The sequence below is a fragment of the Monodelphis domestica genome, chromosome 4 (assembly GCF_027887165.1).
Source record: "Monodelphis domestica isolate mMonDom1 chromosome 4, mMonDom1.pri, whole genome shotgun sequence".
NCBI lineage: Eukaryota > Metazoa > Chordata > Mammalia > Didelphimorphia > Didelphidae > Monodelphis > Monodelphis domestica.
Genome location: NC_077230.1, coordinates 359,110,315 through 359,128,986, shown reverse-complemented (window position 1 = coordinate 359,128,986; position 18,672 = coordinate 359,110,315). Strand labels below are relative to the sequence as shown.

The 18,672-nt window shown below is 37.8% G+C and overlaps 1 protein-coding gene across 7 annotated transcripts in view; it reads left to right on the top strand.

Annotated features, from left to right (window-relative positions):
• The window catches only part of CSMD2 (CUB and Sushi multiple domains 2), a 1,065,508-nt gene that overhangs the window by 824,280 nt on the left and 222,556 nt on the right, over positions 1–18,672 (top strand). For all 7 annotated transcript variants that reach the window (XM_056795117.1, XM_056795119.1, XM_056795118.1 and 4 more), the window contains 2 exons: positions 2,443–2,581; positions 12,916–13,103. In XM_056795117.1, the coding sequence (XP_056651095.1) occupies positions 2,443–2,581; positions 12,916–13,103 (327 nt within the window). The remainder of the gene's footprint in view (positions 1–2,442; positions 2,582–12,915; positions 13,104–18,672) is intronic.

Sequence of the window (18,672 nt, the reverse complement as noted above, 5' to 3'; positions counted from 1 at the left end):
CTCTCAGATCACTTTAAGTATACTATCATTGACCATCTGCTTCTGGCCCCTTCTATCCACTACTGACCTCTCTAAAGGACCCTTGATGGGTCTTGGCTATTTTAGCTGCCCATGTATTAAAAAGAAAAAGTCCTACATGGGCCAAATTTATTTGGGAAAAAAAAGAAGCAACTAGGTAGGACAGTGAAAAGAATACCACACTTGGAGTCAGGAGGTCTTGGTTCAAATTTGGCCTCTTCCTAGCTGTGTGACCCTGAAAAAATCCCAACCTCCCAGCCTTTGCTACTCTTCTGTCTTAGAGTAATTACTAAGACAGAAAATACAAGTTTTAAAAATAAATGTATGTATATATGTATGTGGACAAAACAAAAAAGAAAAGATTGAGCAGCTGAGATTCTATTAAGGGATATAGCTGTGCTCAAACTTCCTCAGTGGTATGTTAGTAGCAAGACCAGAAGTAGAACCCAGAACCCTTCACTCCTAGTCACTCATTGCTCTTTCTATTAGACCATTTTGCCATCAATATAGAACAACAAAAAAGGATTTCACTGAGGCATCTACATTTCTGTTGCAGATGTACTTCCCTTTGCCTAAGGTAAGAATAATCCCTCCATCCTGCTCCCATCACATACTGATGGTCCCTATGGTCCTCTTTGAACCTTTTGTCTCACCCCCTCTCTCTCCTTCTTTAGACATAAAACCAAGTCAAGATATGGAGCATACAAGAATTACCTGGAGTTGGGAGTTGGTGTTTCTCCACTGTAGCTTGGGGATAGTTATAGCTTTCCAGGGTCAAGAGGATTGGAAAGATATTATATAATCACATTATATTGTTACATTAGCAAATAATTTACTTGGCATTTACTATGTGCCAGGTGCTGTGCTGAGTGAGACTGGGGATTAAAAAAAAATATATATAAAATATATATCATAAATAGTATTTACTCTCAAAGAGCCCAAGTCTAATGTGACTTCCATTCCATTCCATTCCATCTGAAATGAGCAGTAGTCTTGAGGATTTCTATTAGTTCCTGTGAGAAATATAAAAGTTGAATGGGATGCCTCCACAAAGTTTCCTGTCATTAGAGTCTCTGAAGTGGAGCCTGGATAGCTACTTGTTGGGGATGTTGTAAAAGGGACTTTTTATTTTCAGGGAAAGGTTGGACTAGATCTCTTAGGTCCCTCCAACTTAGAGAATTAATGCTATACTGTTTCTTATTTATTATGAATGGTCCCTCAGCTAAAAATTTGTCTCCCCTGACTTGGTCTTAAGCACCCTCTTTCTTCCTCTGTACCACTGTTACCACTGGAGATTTGTCTTCCCACTAATCTAGAGTCTCTCTGCTTTTCTATGCTTCTTTTGCCCTGATAGATGCTCACTGAGATAGGGGCTACACATAGAAAATGTGCACTGGCTTCTGAGTTGGAAACACAAATGAATTTTCTTGAAGAAATATTGTACCCATAACTGGGAACTGCTGTAGTTTAGGCATATGATGGGTTAGGTGATTTTGGTGGACTGGCTTAAAAGCCACATTAAATTGACATCTTTATGAGACTTTTTAAATTCCCCCTCGATGGTTGTTGGGAGGGAAAGTTTTTTCTGAATGGCTGTTCATAGTATTAGATCATTACAATTTCTGCTATTTTTGAAGGTTGTAAAAATATACAAAAAAAAAACCTAGAATAACACTGAAACTTTAAAAAAATAAATTGGCATTGTAGTATTTCTTCCTCTTAGAAAAAGAGAAACCTTTAACATTTTGTGGGGAAGTAATAATTTAATTTATCTCTGAAGTCTTAAGATATACATGCATATATAATATATATATATATATATAAAGATAAAGGCAGATGAGTATACTAATGGCAAATTCTTTTAGAACTGTGTATGAGAAAGGCTGTATGATAGTCCCACTGGATGGATGATATTTCTAACTCTTCTAGTCATGCTACTTTCTTTCTTGAAATGTCTTGTTGGGGATGTACATTTCCACCTCTTAGGGAACCTTGCTTTATGTCTATAGGAAAATGTTTTCTAATTCTCAAACAACAAATTTGCAGATGGTCTCTCAGACAATAACCTGGATAAGCTGGATATCCAGCTGGATAATAATAATAAGCTGGATGCTGCCTGTGTTAGACTAGAACATCGGTAGTTGAAATAGATACTAGCCTTTAACTTAAATTATTTTTTTTCCCAATCAGCTTGACAGTTTGTTGACAACTCTAGGGAATGAATGAATGATTCAACAGGCATTTATTAAGCACCTGCTTGTGAAATAATCTCTTCCTTCAAGAAGCTTATATTCTAATAGGGAGATAATTTATAGATATATTTTTAAAAATGAAAATAAAAATGAATTTCTAGTCATTGCAAGTTTATTAAGTGTTTGGGAAAGAGACATGTATGATTTATCTTTTCCTTTCTTTTTCCCTCAGCTCCTTGTGGTGGTGATCTGACAGGACCTTCAGGGGTTATTCTGTCCCCAAATTATCCTGAACCCTATCCTCCAGGCAAAGAATGTGACTGGAAAGTGACTGTCTCCCCTGACTATGTCATTGCTCTGGTGTTTAACACGTATGTACCCTTCTTCTGAGAAATTTGCTTATTTTATCAGGGTGAAAAAAAGGCAGGGATTTTCATGGGGCTGGTGGGAATTCTCTTTGCCAGAATTTGAAACCCAGCTATAAAGGGAGCATAATCTAGCTCTATGTGAGAGGTCACTGTTAAAATGACCAACCCTAGGGACTAGACCATGGGGAAAAAATCAATAAAAAACAGAGGATTAGGATTAAAGAGGAAAATCAAATGTTAGGCTGAGGACAAAGAACTAATTCAAAATAAAAGGTGAGAGAGATGGAACATTGGGAGATTTGGCCTAAGGCATGAACTCTTTTGGTAGTCTGGCAGTCTGACCTCTTCTCAAAAAAATGTCTTTAAATAATTGAAGGAAATGCCAAATTTCAATCAAAATTTATGAATGCTTTAAAATATATTGTCAGTGTACCTTAGGTTAAGAATCACTAGTTTAAGCTATCAACATGTTCTTGAATTCAAAGAGGTTAGGTGAATCTTGAATTCCAAAGTATGACTATGCTAGATGGCTCAATGGATAGATTATTTGGCCTGGAATCAGAAAGACCTGAGTTTAAATTCAGCCTCAGACTAGTAAGGACTAGATGTGTGACCCTGGGTAAGCCACTTAAGCTTGTTTTCATCAGTTTCCTTATCGGTAAAATGAACTGGAAAAAGGAAATGACAAACCATATAAGTGTCTTTGCCAAGCATACCCCAAAAGGGCTCACAAAGTGTCAGACATGACTGAAAACTACTGAACAACAAGAAAAATGAAATCAAGCAGATCTCACCTACTATAGATTTTTGGTCAAATCTCATTTGAGTCTCCACTGCCACTCAATAGTCCTACTCTACTTTCACTGAATTCTCGCCGTCTAATTCTATTTATGATTGTTTCAAATTCAATCACTATTCTCTTAATTTGATTCCATAAATATCAGATTTATAGCATGTGAAAGGAACTATGTTCAACTATCCTTGCCTTCAAGGCATTTACAATCATATTGGGAGATGTAGCATAAGTAAAGACAAGAAATTGTATTTAGAAACCAGCATTAACAACTTTATGGGAATTCTGGATTCTTAGAATGTACCTGAACCCCTTGGCAGTCTACTGAAACTTTTGTATTCTTTTTCAGAATGATGATTTAAGTACATAAAAGAACATTCAAAGGATTACAAAGGAAGTCAATTATATTGAAATATATCATTTTTTCAAATAAATTCATAGATCCCAGGTTAAGAATCCTAATAAGAGGGCTCAGAAAAAGTTTCCTGCAGGAAGTAATTTATAAATTGAGCCCATGAAAGGTTTGGAAGGGCAGAGTTGCATTCCACGTATCAAAAAGGCTCCTGCAAATACATGCCAATGGGAAACTGAATTGTTAGTTTAAGAAAACTGCTGCTATTTGATTTTGTCTAGAATGTGGTATTTGAGGGTAAGATACTAGCTGTGTGATCCTGGCCAAATCACTTAATCCTGCTTTCCTCAGTTTCCTCATCTATAAAATGAGCTGGAGAAAGAAATGGCAAACCACTCCAATATCTATGCCAAGAAAACTCTCAAACTCACTGACCCAAGAAGTTGGACACAACTGAAAATAACTTGCAACAACAAAATATGAAATAAGTCTAGATAGGTAATTTGAAGCCAGACTAAACTAGTCTACTGGAAGTCTTTCCTGATTCCTCTTAATTCTAGTGCTTTCTCTCTATTATTTCCAATTGATCCTATATATAACTGTCTGTCCATCCTTACCTGCATATTGTCTCCCCATTAGACTTAAGAACAGGGACTGATTTACTTTTCTTTATAGTGTGGATTTTAGCATAGGGTTTTGAACATAATAAGAACTTAATAAATATTTATTCACTAATTGACTTGTCTGAGGAATTTTGAATTTATCCAGGAGATAATCGGATTTGCTTTAGATAAGACTTGTACCCTTAGGAAATTGTTGGTAGCTGGATAGGAGATGATTAGAGTAGGGCCTAGGCATGAAATAAGGAGGCCATGAGGGTATTTCATTAATTCAGACCAAAGTGATTAAGGTTAATGAACCTAAAGAAGAAAGATATGATCTTGAGTCTTCATCATTCTGGTTGCCCTCTTCTGACCACCTTCCATCTTATCAGTGTCCTTTGTGATGCCCTGAACAGAGCACTGGACTCTAGTTGTTGTCTGACTAGGACAGAGAATATATAGTAAGACTATTAATTTTTTTTTAATTTTATAATATTTTATTTGATCATTTCCATGCATTATTCATTAAAGACAAAGATCATTTTCTTTTCCTCCTCCCCACCCCCCCGTAGCTGACGCGTGATTCCACTGGGTATCACATGTGTTCTTGATTCGAACCCATTGCCATGTTGATAGTATTTGCATTAGAGTGTTCGTTTAGAGTCTCTCCTCTGTCATGTCCCCTCAACCGCCGTAGTCAGGCAGTTGCTTTTCCTCGGTGTTTCTACTCCCACAGTTTGTCCTCTGCTTATGGATAGTGTTTTTTCTTCTGGATCCCTGCAGATTGTTCAGGGACATTACACCGCCACTAATGGAGAAGTCCATTACATTCGCTTATACCACAGAGTATTAGTCTCTGTGTACAATGTTCTCCTGGTTCTGCTCCTCTCACTCTGCATCACTTCCTGGAGGTTGTTCCAGTCTCCATGGAATTCCTCCACTTTATTATTCCTTTTTGCACAATAGTATTCCATCACCAACATATACCACAATTGTTCAGTCATTCCCCAATTGATGGGCATCCCCTCCTTTTCCAATTTTTGGCCACCACAAAGAGCGCAGATATGAATATTTTTGTACAAGTCCTTTTCTCCATTATCTCTTTGGGGTACAGACCCAGCATTGCTATGGCTGGATCAAAGGGTAGACATTCTTTTGTCGCCCTTTGGGCATATTTCCAAATTGCCCTCCAGAATGGTTGGATCAGTTCACAACTCCACCAGCAATGAATTAATGTCCCTACTTTGCCATACCCCCTCCAGCATTCATTACTTTCCATAGCTGTCATGTTAGCCAATCTGCTAGGTGCGAGGTGATACCTCAGAGTTGTTTTGATTTGCATCTCTCTGATTATAAGAGATTTAGAACACTTTTTCATGTGCTTATTAATAGTTTTGATTTCTTTATCTGAAAACTGCCTATCCATGTCCCTTGCCCATTTATCAATTGGAGAATGGCTTGGTTTTTTGTACAATTGATTTAGCTCTTTATAAATTTGAGTAATTAAACCTTTGTCAGAGGTTTTTATGAAGATTTTTTCCCAATTTGTTGTTTCCCTTCTGATTTTAGTTACATTGGTTTTGTTTGTATAAAAGCTTTTTAATTTGATGTAGTCAAAATTATTTATTTTACATTTTGTGATTCTTTCTATATCTTGCTTGGTTTTAAAGCCTTTCCCCTCCCAAAGGTCTGACATGTATACTATTCTGTGTTTACCCAATTTACTTACGGTTTCCTTCTTTATGTTTAAGTGATTCACCCATTTTGAATTTATCTTGGTGTAGGGTGTGAGGTGTTGATCAATTCCTAATCTCTCCCACACTATCTTCCAATTTTCCCAGCAGTTTTTATTGAATAGTGGATTTTTGTCCCAAAAGCTGGGATCTTTGGGTTTATCGTATACTGTCTTGCTGAGGTCGCTTGCCCCCAGTCTCTTCCACTGATCCTCCTTTCTGTCTCTTAGCCAGTACCAAATTGTTTTGATGACTGCTGCTTTGTAATATAGTTTGAGGTCTGGGACTGCAAGGCCCCCCTCATTTGTATTTTTTTTTCATTATTTCCCTGGATATCCTTTATCTTTTGTTATTCCAAATGAACTTTGTTATGGTTTTTTCTAAATCAGTAAAGAAAAATTTTGGTAGTGTGACAAGGAAATCACTTTAAAAGACTGATATATATATATATATATATATATATATTAATTTAAGGTCGCCAAGGAATTCAGCTATGTAATTCCTAAATGAAAACTCAAATCAGCCGTCAGCGTTTTATAGAGTTTAATTACAAACAGGAGGAAGAAAGGAATTAGAGAGAGAGAGAGAGAGAGAGAGAGAGAGAGAGAGAGAGAGAGAGAGAGAAAGAGAGAGAGAGCGAATAGGGCTTAAATACCCCCTCTGTTTAGGCTGGGCCAAAAGGCCCAAGCCCTTAGATAGCTGGGGCAAAGAAAAGAGATCAGTCCCTATTACTCACGTGACCAAAATGGAGAAACAGTCTCAGAGGCCCCAACCTTCAGCTTCCTTCAGAGCAAGCTTCTCAGAGCACACTCCAAACACTCAGACCAACTCCTCAACCACCCCCCTGAGTCTTCAGACCTCTCTATCTTTAAGGAAACCATCCAAGTTCCCTCCCCTCAGTTCTCATCTACCCATCACTGTCCATCAATTTCCCTGTGCCAATGGAGGCTCTAGCTTAACCCAGGACCGCCCAGAGGCAATTTAAATAATTAAATCTTTGATCCTTTGCTACAGCCCTTCCTAAATCCTGTTAACCTGAGTAGGGTAGAGATTGGAATAATTAAATTTTGATCTATGCTGCAGCCCTTCCTCAATCCTGTTAGGACTGAGTAGAGTGGAGATTGATTCCAAGTATTTCCATTGTATCAATTCTAAAATCAATCATGACTCAAAGAAATTCCTGTTCTATGCTTAAGCATAGGTCAAAGTCCTTTCCATTGTTCAGCAAAAGGTTTCTGTCCTAAAGTAATCTTAAGAAGGGAGGAGGAGGAACCTCCCATGCTAATGGGGTTCACATTCCAATAGACTATCAGTAAGAAATTTTCCAAGTATAAAATTTCCCAATGGTGAAATTTCCAACATTTATAAGTCTAAGGAATTTTAAGGTTTACAGTAGTTCCATGGGTATGGCACTAAATAAGTAAATAAGTTTGGGTAGGATGGTCATTTTTATTATATTACATGTATATGTATTTATGCATGCATATATCTATATACCTATTTATGTCTTGTCCTTTCATACTATACAGTTTGTCACTGTTCCTTCTGAGTGTAGTTCTTCTAGCTGCTCAGGTGATTGCAATAGTTTTTGAGTTGCCAATGACCTCTTTTCTTATAGGGATACATATCATTTTAACTTATTGAGTCTCTTAAAAATTTGTTGTTTTTTCCCCTCTTTTTTAATTACCTTTTGATGATTCTCTTGAGTTCTGTGGTTGGACTTCAAATTTTCTGTTCAGGTCTGGTCTTTTATTTATGAATGCTTGGAACTCTTCTGTTGTGTTAAATGACCATACTTTCCCCTGTAAGAATATAGTCAGTTTTGATGGGTATTTTATTCTTGGCTGTAGACCTAGTTCCCTTGCTTTCCAGAATATCGTATTCCATGCCTTTTGGTCCTTCAGTGTGGATGCAGACAGTTCCTGTGTTAAGCTCACCGTGTTTCCATGGTATCTGAATGGCTTCTTCTTGGCAGCTTGTAATATCTTTTCTTTCATCTGATTGTTTTTTAATTTGGCTATAACATTTCTTGGTGTTGTCAGTTGGGGATTAAATACAGGAGGTGATCTGTGGATTCTTTCAATCTCCACTTTCCCCTCTTGTTCTAGGATCTCGGGACAGTTTTCCTGGATAATTTCCTCTAGTATTATGTCCAGGCTTTTTCTTTTGTTGTGGTCTTCTGGTAGTTCAATTATTCTTAAATTGTCTCTTCTTGAACAATTTTCTAAATCGTCTGTTTTGTGAATGAGATGCTTCACATTTTCCTCAATTTTTTCATTCTTTTTGTTTTGTTTTATAGTGTCCTGCTGCCTTGTGAGGTCACTTGATTCTAGTTGTTTTACTCTGATTCTTAAAGATTGGATTTCATCTCTGGCTTTTTGGTCATCTTTTTCCTTCTGGTCTGATTTTCTTTGAAGAACGTCTTTCATCCTCTTTACCTCATTTTTCATCTCCTTTGCCTCATCTTTCATCTCCGTTGCCTCATTTTCCAGCTGGATGATTTAGGCTTTCAGGACACTATTTTCTTGTTTTAGTTCAAGTGCCTCTGTTTCCAGATGAGTTATCTTAATTTTTAAGTTCTTTTCAGCCTCTTTCTTCAGCCTCTCTTAGTTGTGTTTTCAGTTCTTCCACAGCCTGTATCCAATTCGCTGGGATTTCTGGTTTATTGTTTGCTGATCTCTCCCCCTCTGTTCCATTTGCTGAGTAGTCGCTGTCTATTGTAATTTCTTTCTTCTGTTTCTGTTGTTTGTTCAAATTCACCCCTTCTTTCCTCCCCGTATTTGTCTGTGCTCTTGTTCCTCTCATTTTTTTTTGTTTTTTGGGGACTTCTATCGGTCCCCCCTCTTGGAGCTTTAACAGAAGATCTCTTGATGTAATCTCTGGGGGAGGGTTGTTGGGGGTTTGAGCTTTCCTGTCCTCTGGAGGCTTTTGATTGGCTTAAAGTCCAGCAGTCAATGAGGATGGATGGGAAGCCTGGGCTTCCCTGTGTTCCTGAGACTTTTGATGGGATTGAGTTCAGTTTAGTTGGCCTGGGTTTACTCTGAGTTTTAAACTTCCTGGATGGCTGGAGCAAATATGGAGGATCTCCAAAGCTCTGGCCAGGCTGCCAGGTCTATGCTCCTTCTAGGCTGCCATCTTGACTTTGCCTCTAGGTTTCTGTTTTTTTCAGAAGACCCTGCTCTCTAAGGGGGGGAGGGGTCGTGGCTTGCCTGGGCTCTGAGGGCTCCTGATGGGATTAGGTTTACCTGGTTTGGGTCAAATGAGCCCTAAAGCAAAAAACCTCTTCCTCCACAATCTGTGTTGAATGCCTGGAGACTGGCCCGGGTTACTTTCAAGGAATGCCCTTTGGAGCAACCCCTTTGCCAGCCCTGAGTTTTCTGTCCTTTCAGTAGCTCTGAGGGCTCCTGATGGGATTGGGTTCAGCTGGTGCCCTAAAGCTGGGACCTCCCTTGAGACTCAGATGGAAGGACCCAGCCAGGGGGCTACAGGCTTCCCCCTTCTCTCTATGTTTCCCTGCTGTCTGTGTTGGGCACCCCGGAGACTGGCTCAGGTTGCTTTTAAGGTGAGTCCTCAGAGCCCTGAGGTTCCCGCTGCTTCTGTGGGCTCAGCACTCTGGGTTGGGGGGAATGGGTCCTGGGACCTTCCTTCTGCCTACCCCTTAGATCCGAGTGATCTAGTGTTCTGGCTTTTGGGGTGCGGTACCTTTTGATCCAGGTCCAGGAGGAGGGTTCCCTAGGTCTATCCTGTTGTTCAGTTTGAATTTCGGTGTACTAGGAGCACTCTGTTTGCAATCAGTAAGGAAGGGTTTCGGAGGTCTGAACTTTCACTGCTTCTACGCTGCCATCTTGACCGGAAGTCTCTATATCAAGACTATTAATTTTTTAAAAGATATTGTTACTCTCTTTATGTAGCCTGAGTCATAAGAACACTGTAGATTCATATTGAGATTACAGTCTACTGGTACCTCCAGATCTTCTTAAGAATTGTTGTTTAGCTGGATCCATTTGGCATGGGCCATAGAGTTGGTATAGAGGAGTAATGAGAATTGCTACTAATTTGGGGAGAGCATTGAGTCCTAGGTTTAGAAGTTTATACTTTTTTTCTTTTTTCATAATATTTAATGAAGAGCCATTGGAATTATTTGAGTAGGAAGTGGATATAGAGTAGAGTGGGGATGTGCAGATATATCCAAAGTATTGAATTAGGAAGATTAATTTGATAGTGCTGTGTACAATGAAATAGAGCAATGAGAAGGTGAAAGCAGCAAAACCAGTTTTGAAGCAATTCTATTAGGCTTTTAGTAGGATAATGAGAATGGAAATGGAAAGAAAAAGAAAAGGGATAGATGGATAAACTATGTTAAGGTGTGAGGTAGAGAAAGCAGGTATTGAATTTCCAATAAACCCTGCTGATCGATGAAAAATGAATCTTGACCAAAATACTTTGATATTACCTCAGATTCATCATTTCCAAAATTTAGCACATCATCTTCTCTGAAAAATTTCCATTCTTCCTAGCTTTCATGGCACTAACTAATCTTCTGAGTCATCCAGTTTTATATCATCAGCATAACTGAATTTTATTTTTCTTTTACCTCCCACATGCAAGTAACTGCTAAGTACTATTGATTCTACCTCCATAGTCTGTTTCTTTCCACTTGAACAGCCACTACCCAAATAACCCAAGTAGTTTACTTGTAAGGGGGAGAAATGTGTAAGGGGTAAATATAAAAGGTTAGACTAGATTATTTAAGAGTATGGTCACCAGGAATTTAATCAATTCCAAATGATTTTTAAGCAATTTATTTATAAAATATAGAAAGAGTGAAAGTAAGAAAATCAGAGAAAGGATAGGCTAAGATATATAACCTAATACACTAAGTATTTTGCTCTTGGCTCAACCCAGGCAGGACTATTTAGTCCTTAGGCAGAGAGAACTCAGCCTTGAGCCAAGGACCCAGGGATGTATAAAAATCAAGAGCTTCAGTCTTGAAGCCTCTCTCAAAAGGGGAGGCTTCTCCTGAGGCTAAAATCAGGAATCCCATCAGAAAATCCAGGAAAGGGGTCATCCTTCTTCACTCACCCATGGGATAGTTCAAAGGGAGAGATTTAAGAAGAATCTCACCAAGTCCAAGGACTTGGGTTCAGTAAGCAGATTCTTCATCAGCTTCCAACTTGAACTTGGAACTGCAAAGAATGAAGAACTCACCCACAGGAAGTTGTAACTCCTTTTAAAGATGCTTCTTTGCATCACTTCCTGTGCCTTCCTCTAATTTTTACATGGGCAAATTATAGTCTATAATTTTGCCTAGGGTCAAGTCAGTGGGTTCTTATTTGTCACCCACTTTTGCACACATGGGCCATAGACCTCCCCTACTCAAGTGTAAGTGGAGTATATAGGCTTCTGGTGATTAAATCTAAAAATGGGCAGGGGAGAGTTAATGCCATCTTCACATACCTATATCATTGTCAGAGACTCCTGTTTTTTCTTCCTATAATCTCCTCTTTTAATCCATCATTCTCACAGCTTCTAAAGCAATGTTCCTAATATGCATTTCTGAATAAATCAGTTTTCTGCTCAAAACAGGCTTCCTTTGGTCTGCCAGAAAAAAATACAAACTCAGCTTGGCATTCAAAACCATCTACCAATCCATCCCTAACCTACTTTTTAAACCTTATGTTGTTATGACCTCTTTTATGCTGTTTATATTCCAGCCAAACTGGTCCACAGTTTCCCAGATTCATTTTACATCTTCTTATATCCATATGTTTGGAAGACCTTTCCCGATTTTTTTGCTTGTTGTAATCCTTCTATTCTCAGATACTTATAATACAAGACTACTGATTTTCCTATTTATTTGTAAATTCTTTGAGGGCTAAAATTATACCACTTCTCTATACATTTCAGTGCCTACATACAGCATTCTATATAGTAGACATTTAGTAAATGTTTTTGTAAATGCGATTTTATTTTTATTTTCAGTTCCAAATTCTCTTTCTCCCTCTACCCCCTCTACTACCCACTGAGCAGACAAAACAAATCAAGAAGAATTATATAACATTAAACTTTTTAATAAAAAATTATTAAACTGGGACTGGAGTTTAATCTCCAGAGATTCGTTCATTTCTTTGCTTTTGTGTTTTTTTCTCTCTGTTTCTTAGTAAATTTTGTCTTAGAAAACTAACTTGATCTTTTTTGAATTACAGATAAAAGGCATTGATTAATAAAGGGCCTCCCCCTAGCTTGTAGCTTAGTACAGACAGGCTGAAGGAGCAACACCTAAGAGAGAACAGTACAGATGTGTTGGGGACAGTGTCCAGATCTAGAGAATCTTAGAGAGACCTTAGGGCAGCATAGAGAACAAGGGAGGGAGAGACTTGAAGCAAGCTATAGACATTAGTCCTTTCCTATCTGGAAAAGTCTCTTCCTCACAGATGAGTTTTCTACATTTTGGAGATCATCCTCATCTGCGCTGGACTTTTCAGTATCCATGTCAAGTGGTGGACCCCCTCTCCTGATCTAATGGGGAGGAAGGAATCATTGAATGTATATTCTCCCCCAGAAGCTTCTACATGTATGTGAGTGAGAGAAAGATGAGGGAAAAGAAAAGGAAAGGTAGGAAATGGCACATTCTTCCAATATTACACTCTTCTAGAGGACTTAATTTCTGATCCTTCAGACTCCCTCTATCTCCTCAGGTAAGAACCAAGGCATATCAGTTCTTTGCAACAGATAAAATGAGAAGATATACCCAAAGCTTTTGTGACCTTTTATCATTATTCTTATTCCCTTAATATCTTATATGACATTTCTGTTTGACCTGTGGTGGGTGATGGAGGTTCTGTTTGTTCCCTCAGCTTTAACTTGGAACCTGGCTATGACTTCCTTCATATCTATGATGGATTGGATTCCCATAGCCCCCTGATTGGGAGTTTCTATGGCTCTCAGCTCCCAGAGCGCATCGAGAGCAGCAGCAACAGCCTATTCCTGGCCTTCCGTAGTGATGCATCTGTGAGCAATTTGGGCTTCGTCATTGATTATACAGGTAATGAACCAGATATTAGGAGGGTCAGCCTTAGTTTTCAAAGGCATTAGACCAAAGGGAGTGGGGATGCAAGTGGTAAAAGGTGGGGTAGGGTGGTCATTGTGTGATAGAGAAAGGAGACCTGTCCTGGAATTCAGAGATTTGGGTTCTAATCCCAGCTCTACCACTAATTGTCCATGTTCCTAGGTAAGCCACTTCTTCATTGGCCTCAGTAAGATGATGAGAGGGTTGAAATGTTAATCACTAAAGTCCTTCCATCTGTATTATGTACCTGGGACTGTCAAATTTGCCCTTCCCAAGAAAATAGGGGAAGAAAAATAAGGCAGTTTCTTTGACTTCTTGGGCATGGGCCTTCCCACCTCAGGAAGGAACTTCCTCTTGGAGAGAAGTGAGAAACACATCAGCTTCCTTTTGAGCCACATCCTGCCTCCTGCCTTTACAATCAAAGCGCAATAACTATGGTACTGATAACCATAACCTTACATTGTATTTCTGAACTTTAAATTTCTGAGTTCCACTTTCTCAGTTCTCTCTTTACCTAACACCAATCAAACCACAGATTCAATTTAATCAGTCATAAATATGATGATTTTTGCTTTTCTCTCCTTGCCATTCTCCTGTGTCTCTAGTTCAGCTACTGTATGAGTTCTGAAGTTACCCTTCTCTTCCTTTTTGTATTCTAATGTTTTTCATACTGCATGATTGTATTTTCTACTCTGCCTTGATTAAGTCTTTTGTGCTTTCCTTCAAACTTCCTCTTATCTTTTCTTCTTTAACTCTCTCTTCTAATTTTCTCATTCATATCTATTCCTGTGCTATTCCATTCCTGTATTTTTATCACTTGAGGTTCTCTTGTAAACATCTATACTAGTCTTGATGTCATACTTTTCTTGGCCCTTTCACTCCCTTACAATATCAGAGGTTCTCCCTTCTCATTTCTTTCTGAGATTCATTTAAATGTGTCACCTGAAGGCTGAGTTGACCCCTTGTTTCTACTCCTTTATAAGAGTAACCATTGCCCTATTCTTTTCTAATATTCTCTTGCTTTTCTTCTCTAGCTTCTGTATTATTTTATCTCTTTTTTTCACCTGCCATTACCTTTAGAAATGCATTTCCTAGGTTTCCCTCTTTTTCTTAGCTCTATTGGCTTCCATCATGAGTACTGCTGATTCATGTCTCCAACATTCTGGATTCAACTACAATCTATTCCCTGTGAAAAACTGGGATATTTCACATGAATTGTGCCTTCTGTACCACAAGTCAGCTTTTCCTCCACATCAATCTCTTAGAAGACCCTAATGTGTCCTTGTCCTTCTTACTTGATGCCATAGTTCTCTCAGTTCCCCAGGTAATATCTATAGCATGCTTTTAGCTCTCTAAGATAATGCTTCTCTTCCTAAATGAGAAACACCAAGAAGGCGATTAACACATTTCTTTTCTTATTATAGTTGTATTTGACACATTTCTCAATTTGATGGCCAGACAGGCTTAAGAAGCTACTACTATGCCACCCTCTATTTTTAACCAAGTAATGATGCATCATCATTTTGTTCCTAAATTGAGTGAAGTCTTTAAACTGAACTTATTTGACATTCCTCTCCTTGCCATGCAAACTCATTTTCTTCTGGTATAGTCTCCCAATATATATAGGCCACATCTCTTTTGCTGGGAAGTTTATGTCAATTGCCTCACTTCTTGGGATTTGAATGGCAAAAAGATATTTTGCTTGTCTTTCTCAGTTGAATCAATAATTCAGGTTATCACAATACCATCTTATTAGGCAGGATTCTATCCCTTGTGCACTGAATAAAAGGGCAAATTATTCTTCTCTTTTTCAATAAATTGAACCTCAAAGAAATAGCTCTCATCATCACTGCTAACTTTATTGTTACAAAGCACTTCACAGATAATATCTCATTTGATCTTTGCAATAAGTAGCCTGGTATGGTAAGTAATATCAATATGATTACCCCCTTTTAATAGTTGTGGTCATTGAAATTTAGAGAAAGGAAGGGATTTGCATAGCATTACATTGAAAGTTTCAAGAGTAGTACCTGAATCCAGATCTTCTGAATTTTGAGTCTATTCCTTTTCTTTTTACCTCATAATTACTCCCTAGTATAGGATTGGAGAAAATGTTCATGAAATGGTTGGATGGCTTTTGTTCCTAAGCCAAAGAAACTGTGACCTTTGGAGATACATATATATGTTGATAGAGGAAGGTAACGAGAACCATCTCTCTAGGAGGAAAACAATATCTTTTTTATACCCCTGGCCTCCAAGCCTATGCTTCCACTGGCTTCTGTATGCCAAGCATAGGCTTCTTACTTCATACAGCTCAAGCACGAGCTAAGGATCAGAAAGGTTTAGTAGCAGAAGCAGCAGTAGAAGTCCTGCCTCATAATTTGAAGTTAAACACTGAGAAAGAAAACAGAATTACTTGGGATCCTGCATCTTTCCTAGAAAAAAGTTAATCAATTATGAGTGGTATGAACAGGGCAGGAGAGGTTGCTTATAAGAAAAATATTTTGTGTCTATACCCCAAACATATGAGGATTGGGATGAGTGTAAAAGACACCTATCTCAGTGGAGAGAGCATAAATCTCTGATACCAAGCCCATGTCTCTAATGGCCTTCTTACAAAGAAACTCTTAACCTCATTGGCTAGAAACTATGGCCAGATGTCTCATTATATCAAGGAAAACCAATTTATAGTTTGGATGTCTTATTATGCTTAATTCATTCTATTGGAGACACACTTCAAAACATATATTCTATTGATGGAGGGTCAGTAGTGTCCCCTTTTTATTTTCCCAATGCCACACTATTGGTGTTGTTTTGGCAATTTCTATGTGGCTATATTTTGTTATCCTCCTCAGGTTAGTAGATTATTGAATGGGTGTTTCTTAAACAGAGAGTTGGTTAATTTAAATGCAATAATTATAATAATAATGTAATACAGATTCATCCTGAGGTATAAAAAGAAGTTCCAACCCACTTTCTCATTTAACTTTCCTCATTCTCCAGGTTATAGAGATAAGCTAGAAAGGATTCTGTCCATTAGGAGAAGGAAAAACAGAGGCCTAGAGAGCATTAACATCTTTTCTAAGACCAAAAACAATTGTGATGGGAATGTAACTATCACCATTGTCCATTATGTATGTAGAATTATATAATGGCAACATTTTCTTGTATGCATTAGCAATATCTGGTCAAGCCTTCTCATTTTACAGAGGAGAAAAACCTAGAGCCAGAGTATATATCTACAAGTAATTCCTGTTCTAAAACCTAGGCATCTTAACTCTCAGACCAGTGCTCTTTCCACCACACTATACTTTTAACTCACCAGAGGAATAGCTTAGGCCTGGGAAGAAGCTGACTCCATATACATGGTCTATTGGCATTTTTTCATTCATTTGGCAAGCTTTTGTTAAGTGCCTTTATATGCTAAAAACTTTATTAGGTTCTGGGAATATAAAGACAAAAATAGAAATCCCTGATATCAAGGATCTTACTTTCTGTTGGATGGGTTCTCCTATAGAAACTGGCACAGATAATAAATAGAACTGTGAATTGGACTTTGGATTGGATAAGCTGGGTTGGAATCTTTTAATAGCTGTTTGACCCTATATAATCGTAATTTCTCTGAGCTTTAGTTTTATCATGTCAAAAAAGGAATGATAATACTTACAATACCTACCTCATAAGTAGGTTATGCAAGGGAATGGAGAAAAGAGTCCAAAATCACAGTATCCTTAGGATAATAATAGTATTCAAACCATCCAGTTCCTTTCATCATTTTGAAAATCAAATCAAATTGGATAATATATGACTATAAGGTACTAAGTAAATGCCACTTTGTATTATGTAATATTGTTATAAATAAATCACATTAAATAATCACAAGAAACAATAAATTTTTCTTCACTGTCATTCTTTCAAGTCCTGACATTTGCAATGATATCTGGCTTTTCTAGGTAATTTGCAAACTATTAGATGTAAGAATTAATCAAAAACCCTAATGATAATTTTTTAAACAGGGGAAAGGCGAAACCAAACTAGTTAAAAAGAAAATAAATCTAAGCCCTCTTGGAACTAGTGTCCTAGCTAGAATTTTCTCTTGGAAATTGGGTTATCTCTCCATGGCCTGGGGAAGAGAAGAATTTGTTTGTTTGTTTTTAAATGGTTGTTTGCTTGTGGATTGTCCATTTTCCCCATGATCACAGTCGACCCTGTGAGATATCACTTCAGACAGAAATCACATAATTTGATTTATACCAGCAGGAGTAGTAAGGCATCTAGCCAGCCAATGACCATTTATTAAGCACCTACTATGTGCCAAGTGCTGCACAAAGCACTGGAGATAGAAAGAAAGGAGCTCCCACTCTAATGGAAAGACAAGGGATAAATAGCTGCGTACAAGCCAGCTATATACAAGATAAATTAGAAATTATTAGAGGAGAGGAATCACTTGAATGTTGTCAGTCAACTGATGAGTAGATATGGTAGATGTTAGGGAACAATATGTATAGAAGTGCAGGCAGAAATTTTAGGGACCTGACATCTTACTTAGCTTAGAGAGGTTTTACCATCACCATTATTCTAGTGCTTTTATATTAATACTCAAGAGGAGGAGTTGCTTAGGCTTTTGTTCTGCCTTGTACTTTCTCCTGTGGTTTATTGAAAAAATGCAGTGGACTCAAGTCTGTTGATCTGGGGTCTAGTTCTATCTTTACCACTGCTTGACTCCATGACCCCTCTCTGGACAATTCATTCAGAAATCAAGCATTATTATTATTATTATTATTGGTTCTTGGTTTCATCCTCTCTAGAATAAGGGAATTGGACTCAATAATTCTTAAAGTCCTTTTCAGTTTTCAAAGATGTGGTTGTTGGGGACAAAGTTTCATTGTGAAAATGTGTTTCACAACTTCTCTGCAGATCCAAAGGTTTCCTTCATGAATGAGACCTGTATTATACATGTTTATGCATATGGGCCATCTGACTACTAATAGAATAATGTTTGTAGAATAATGGAGTTGCATTTCATGATTAGATAATGTCACTTTCCTGCTCAAGAAACTTCAGTGGCTTCCTATTATCTCTAAGGTAAAATAGCAACTCTTAATCCTAATATTTGGAGAGACAATTCTATATAATGAGAGAGCACTGGATTGAAGGTTAAGAGACCTGACTTGACTTTCTTCCTCCTAAACATATTTCTTAGTACTGTTACCTCAGTGGGTGTGTGGGGTCAAGTAATATCATCCTAGAAAAGTGCTTTGCAAATCTTATAGCATTGCATAAATGTTAACTATTACAATTGTTATTTATGACCCTCTATAATATGTCCCTAACTCCTCTTTGCAGCCTTATTTCACAATATTCTTCTTGATTTACTCTTTATACTCTATCTAAACAGCAGTTTTTTTATACCATTAACCATCCCCTTCTTCTGAATAACTTTCCTTCCTGGGTATTGGTGCATCCCATGTTCTACTCCCTATACATAGATAGATATACCTCAGGGTTCTGGGGCTTCCCTGATTTTTCTATACTTCTACTAGAA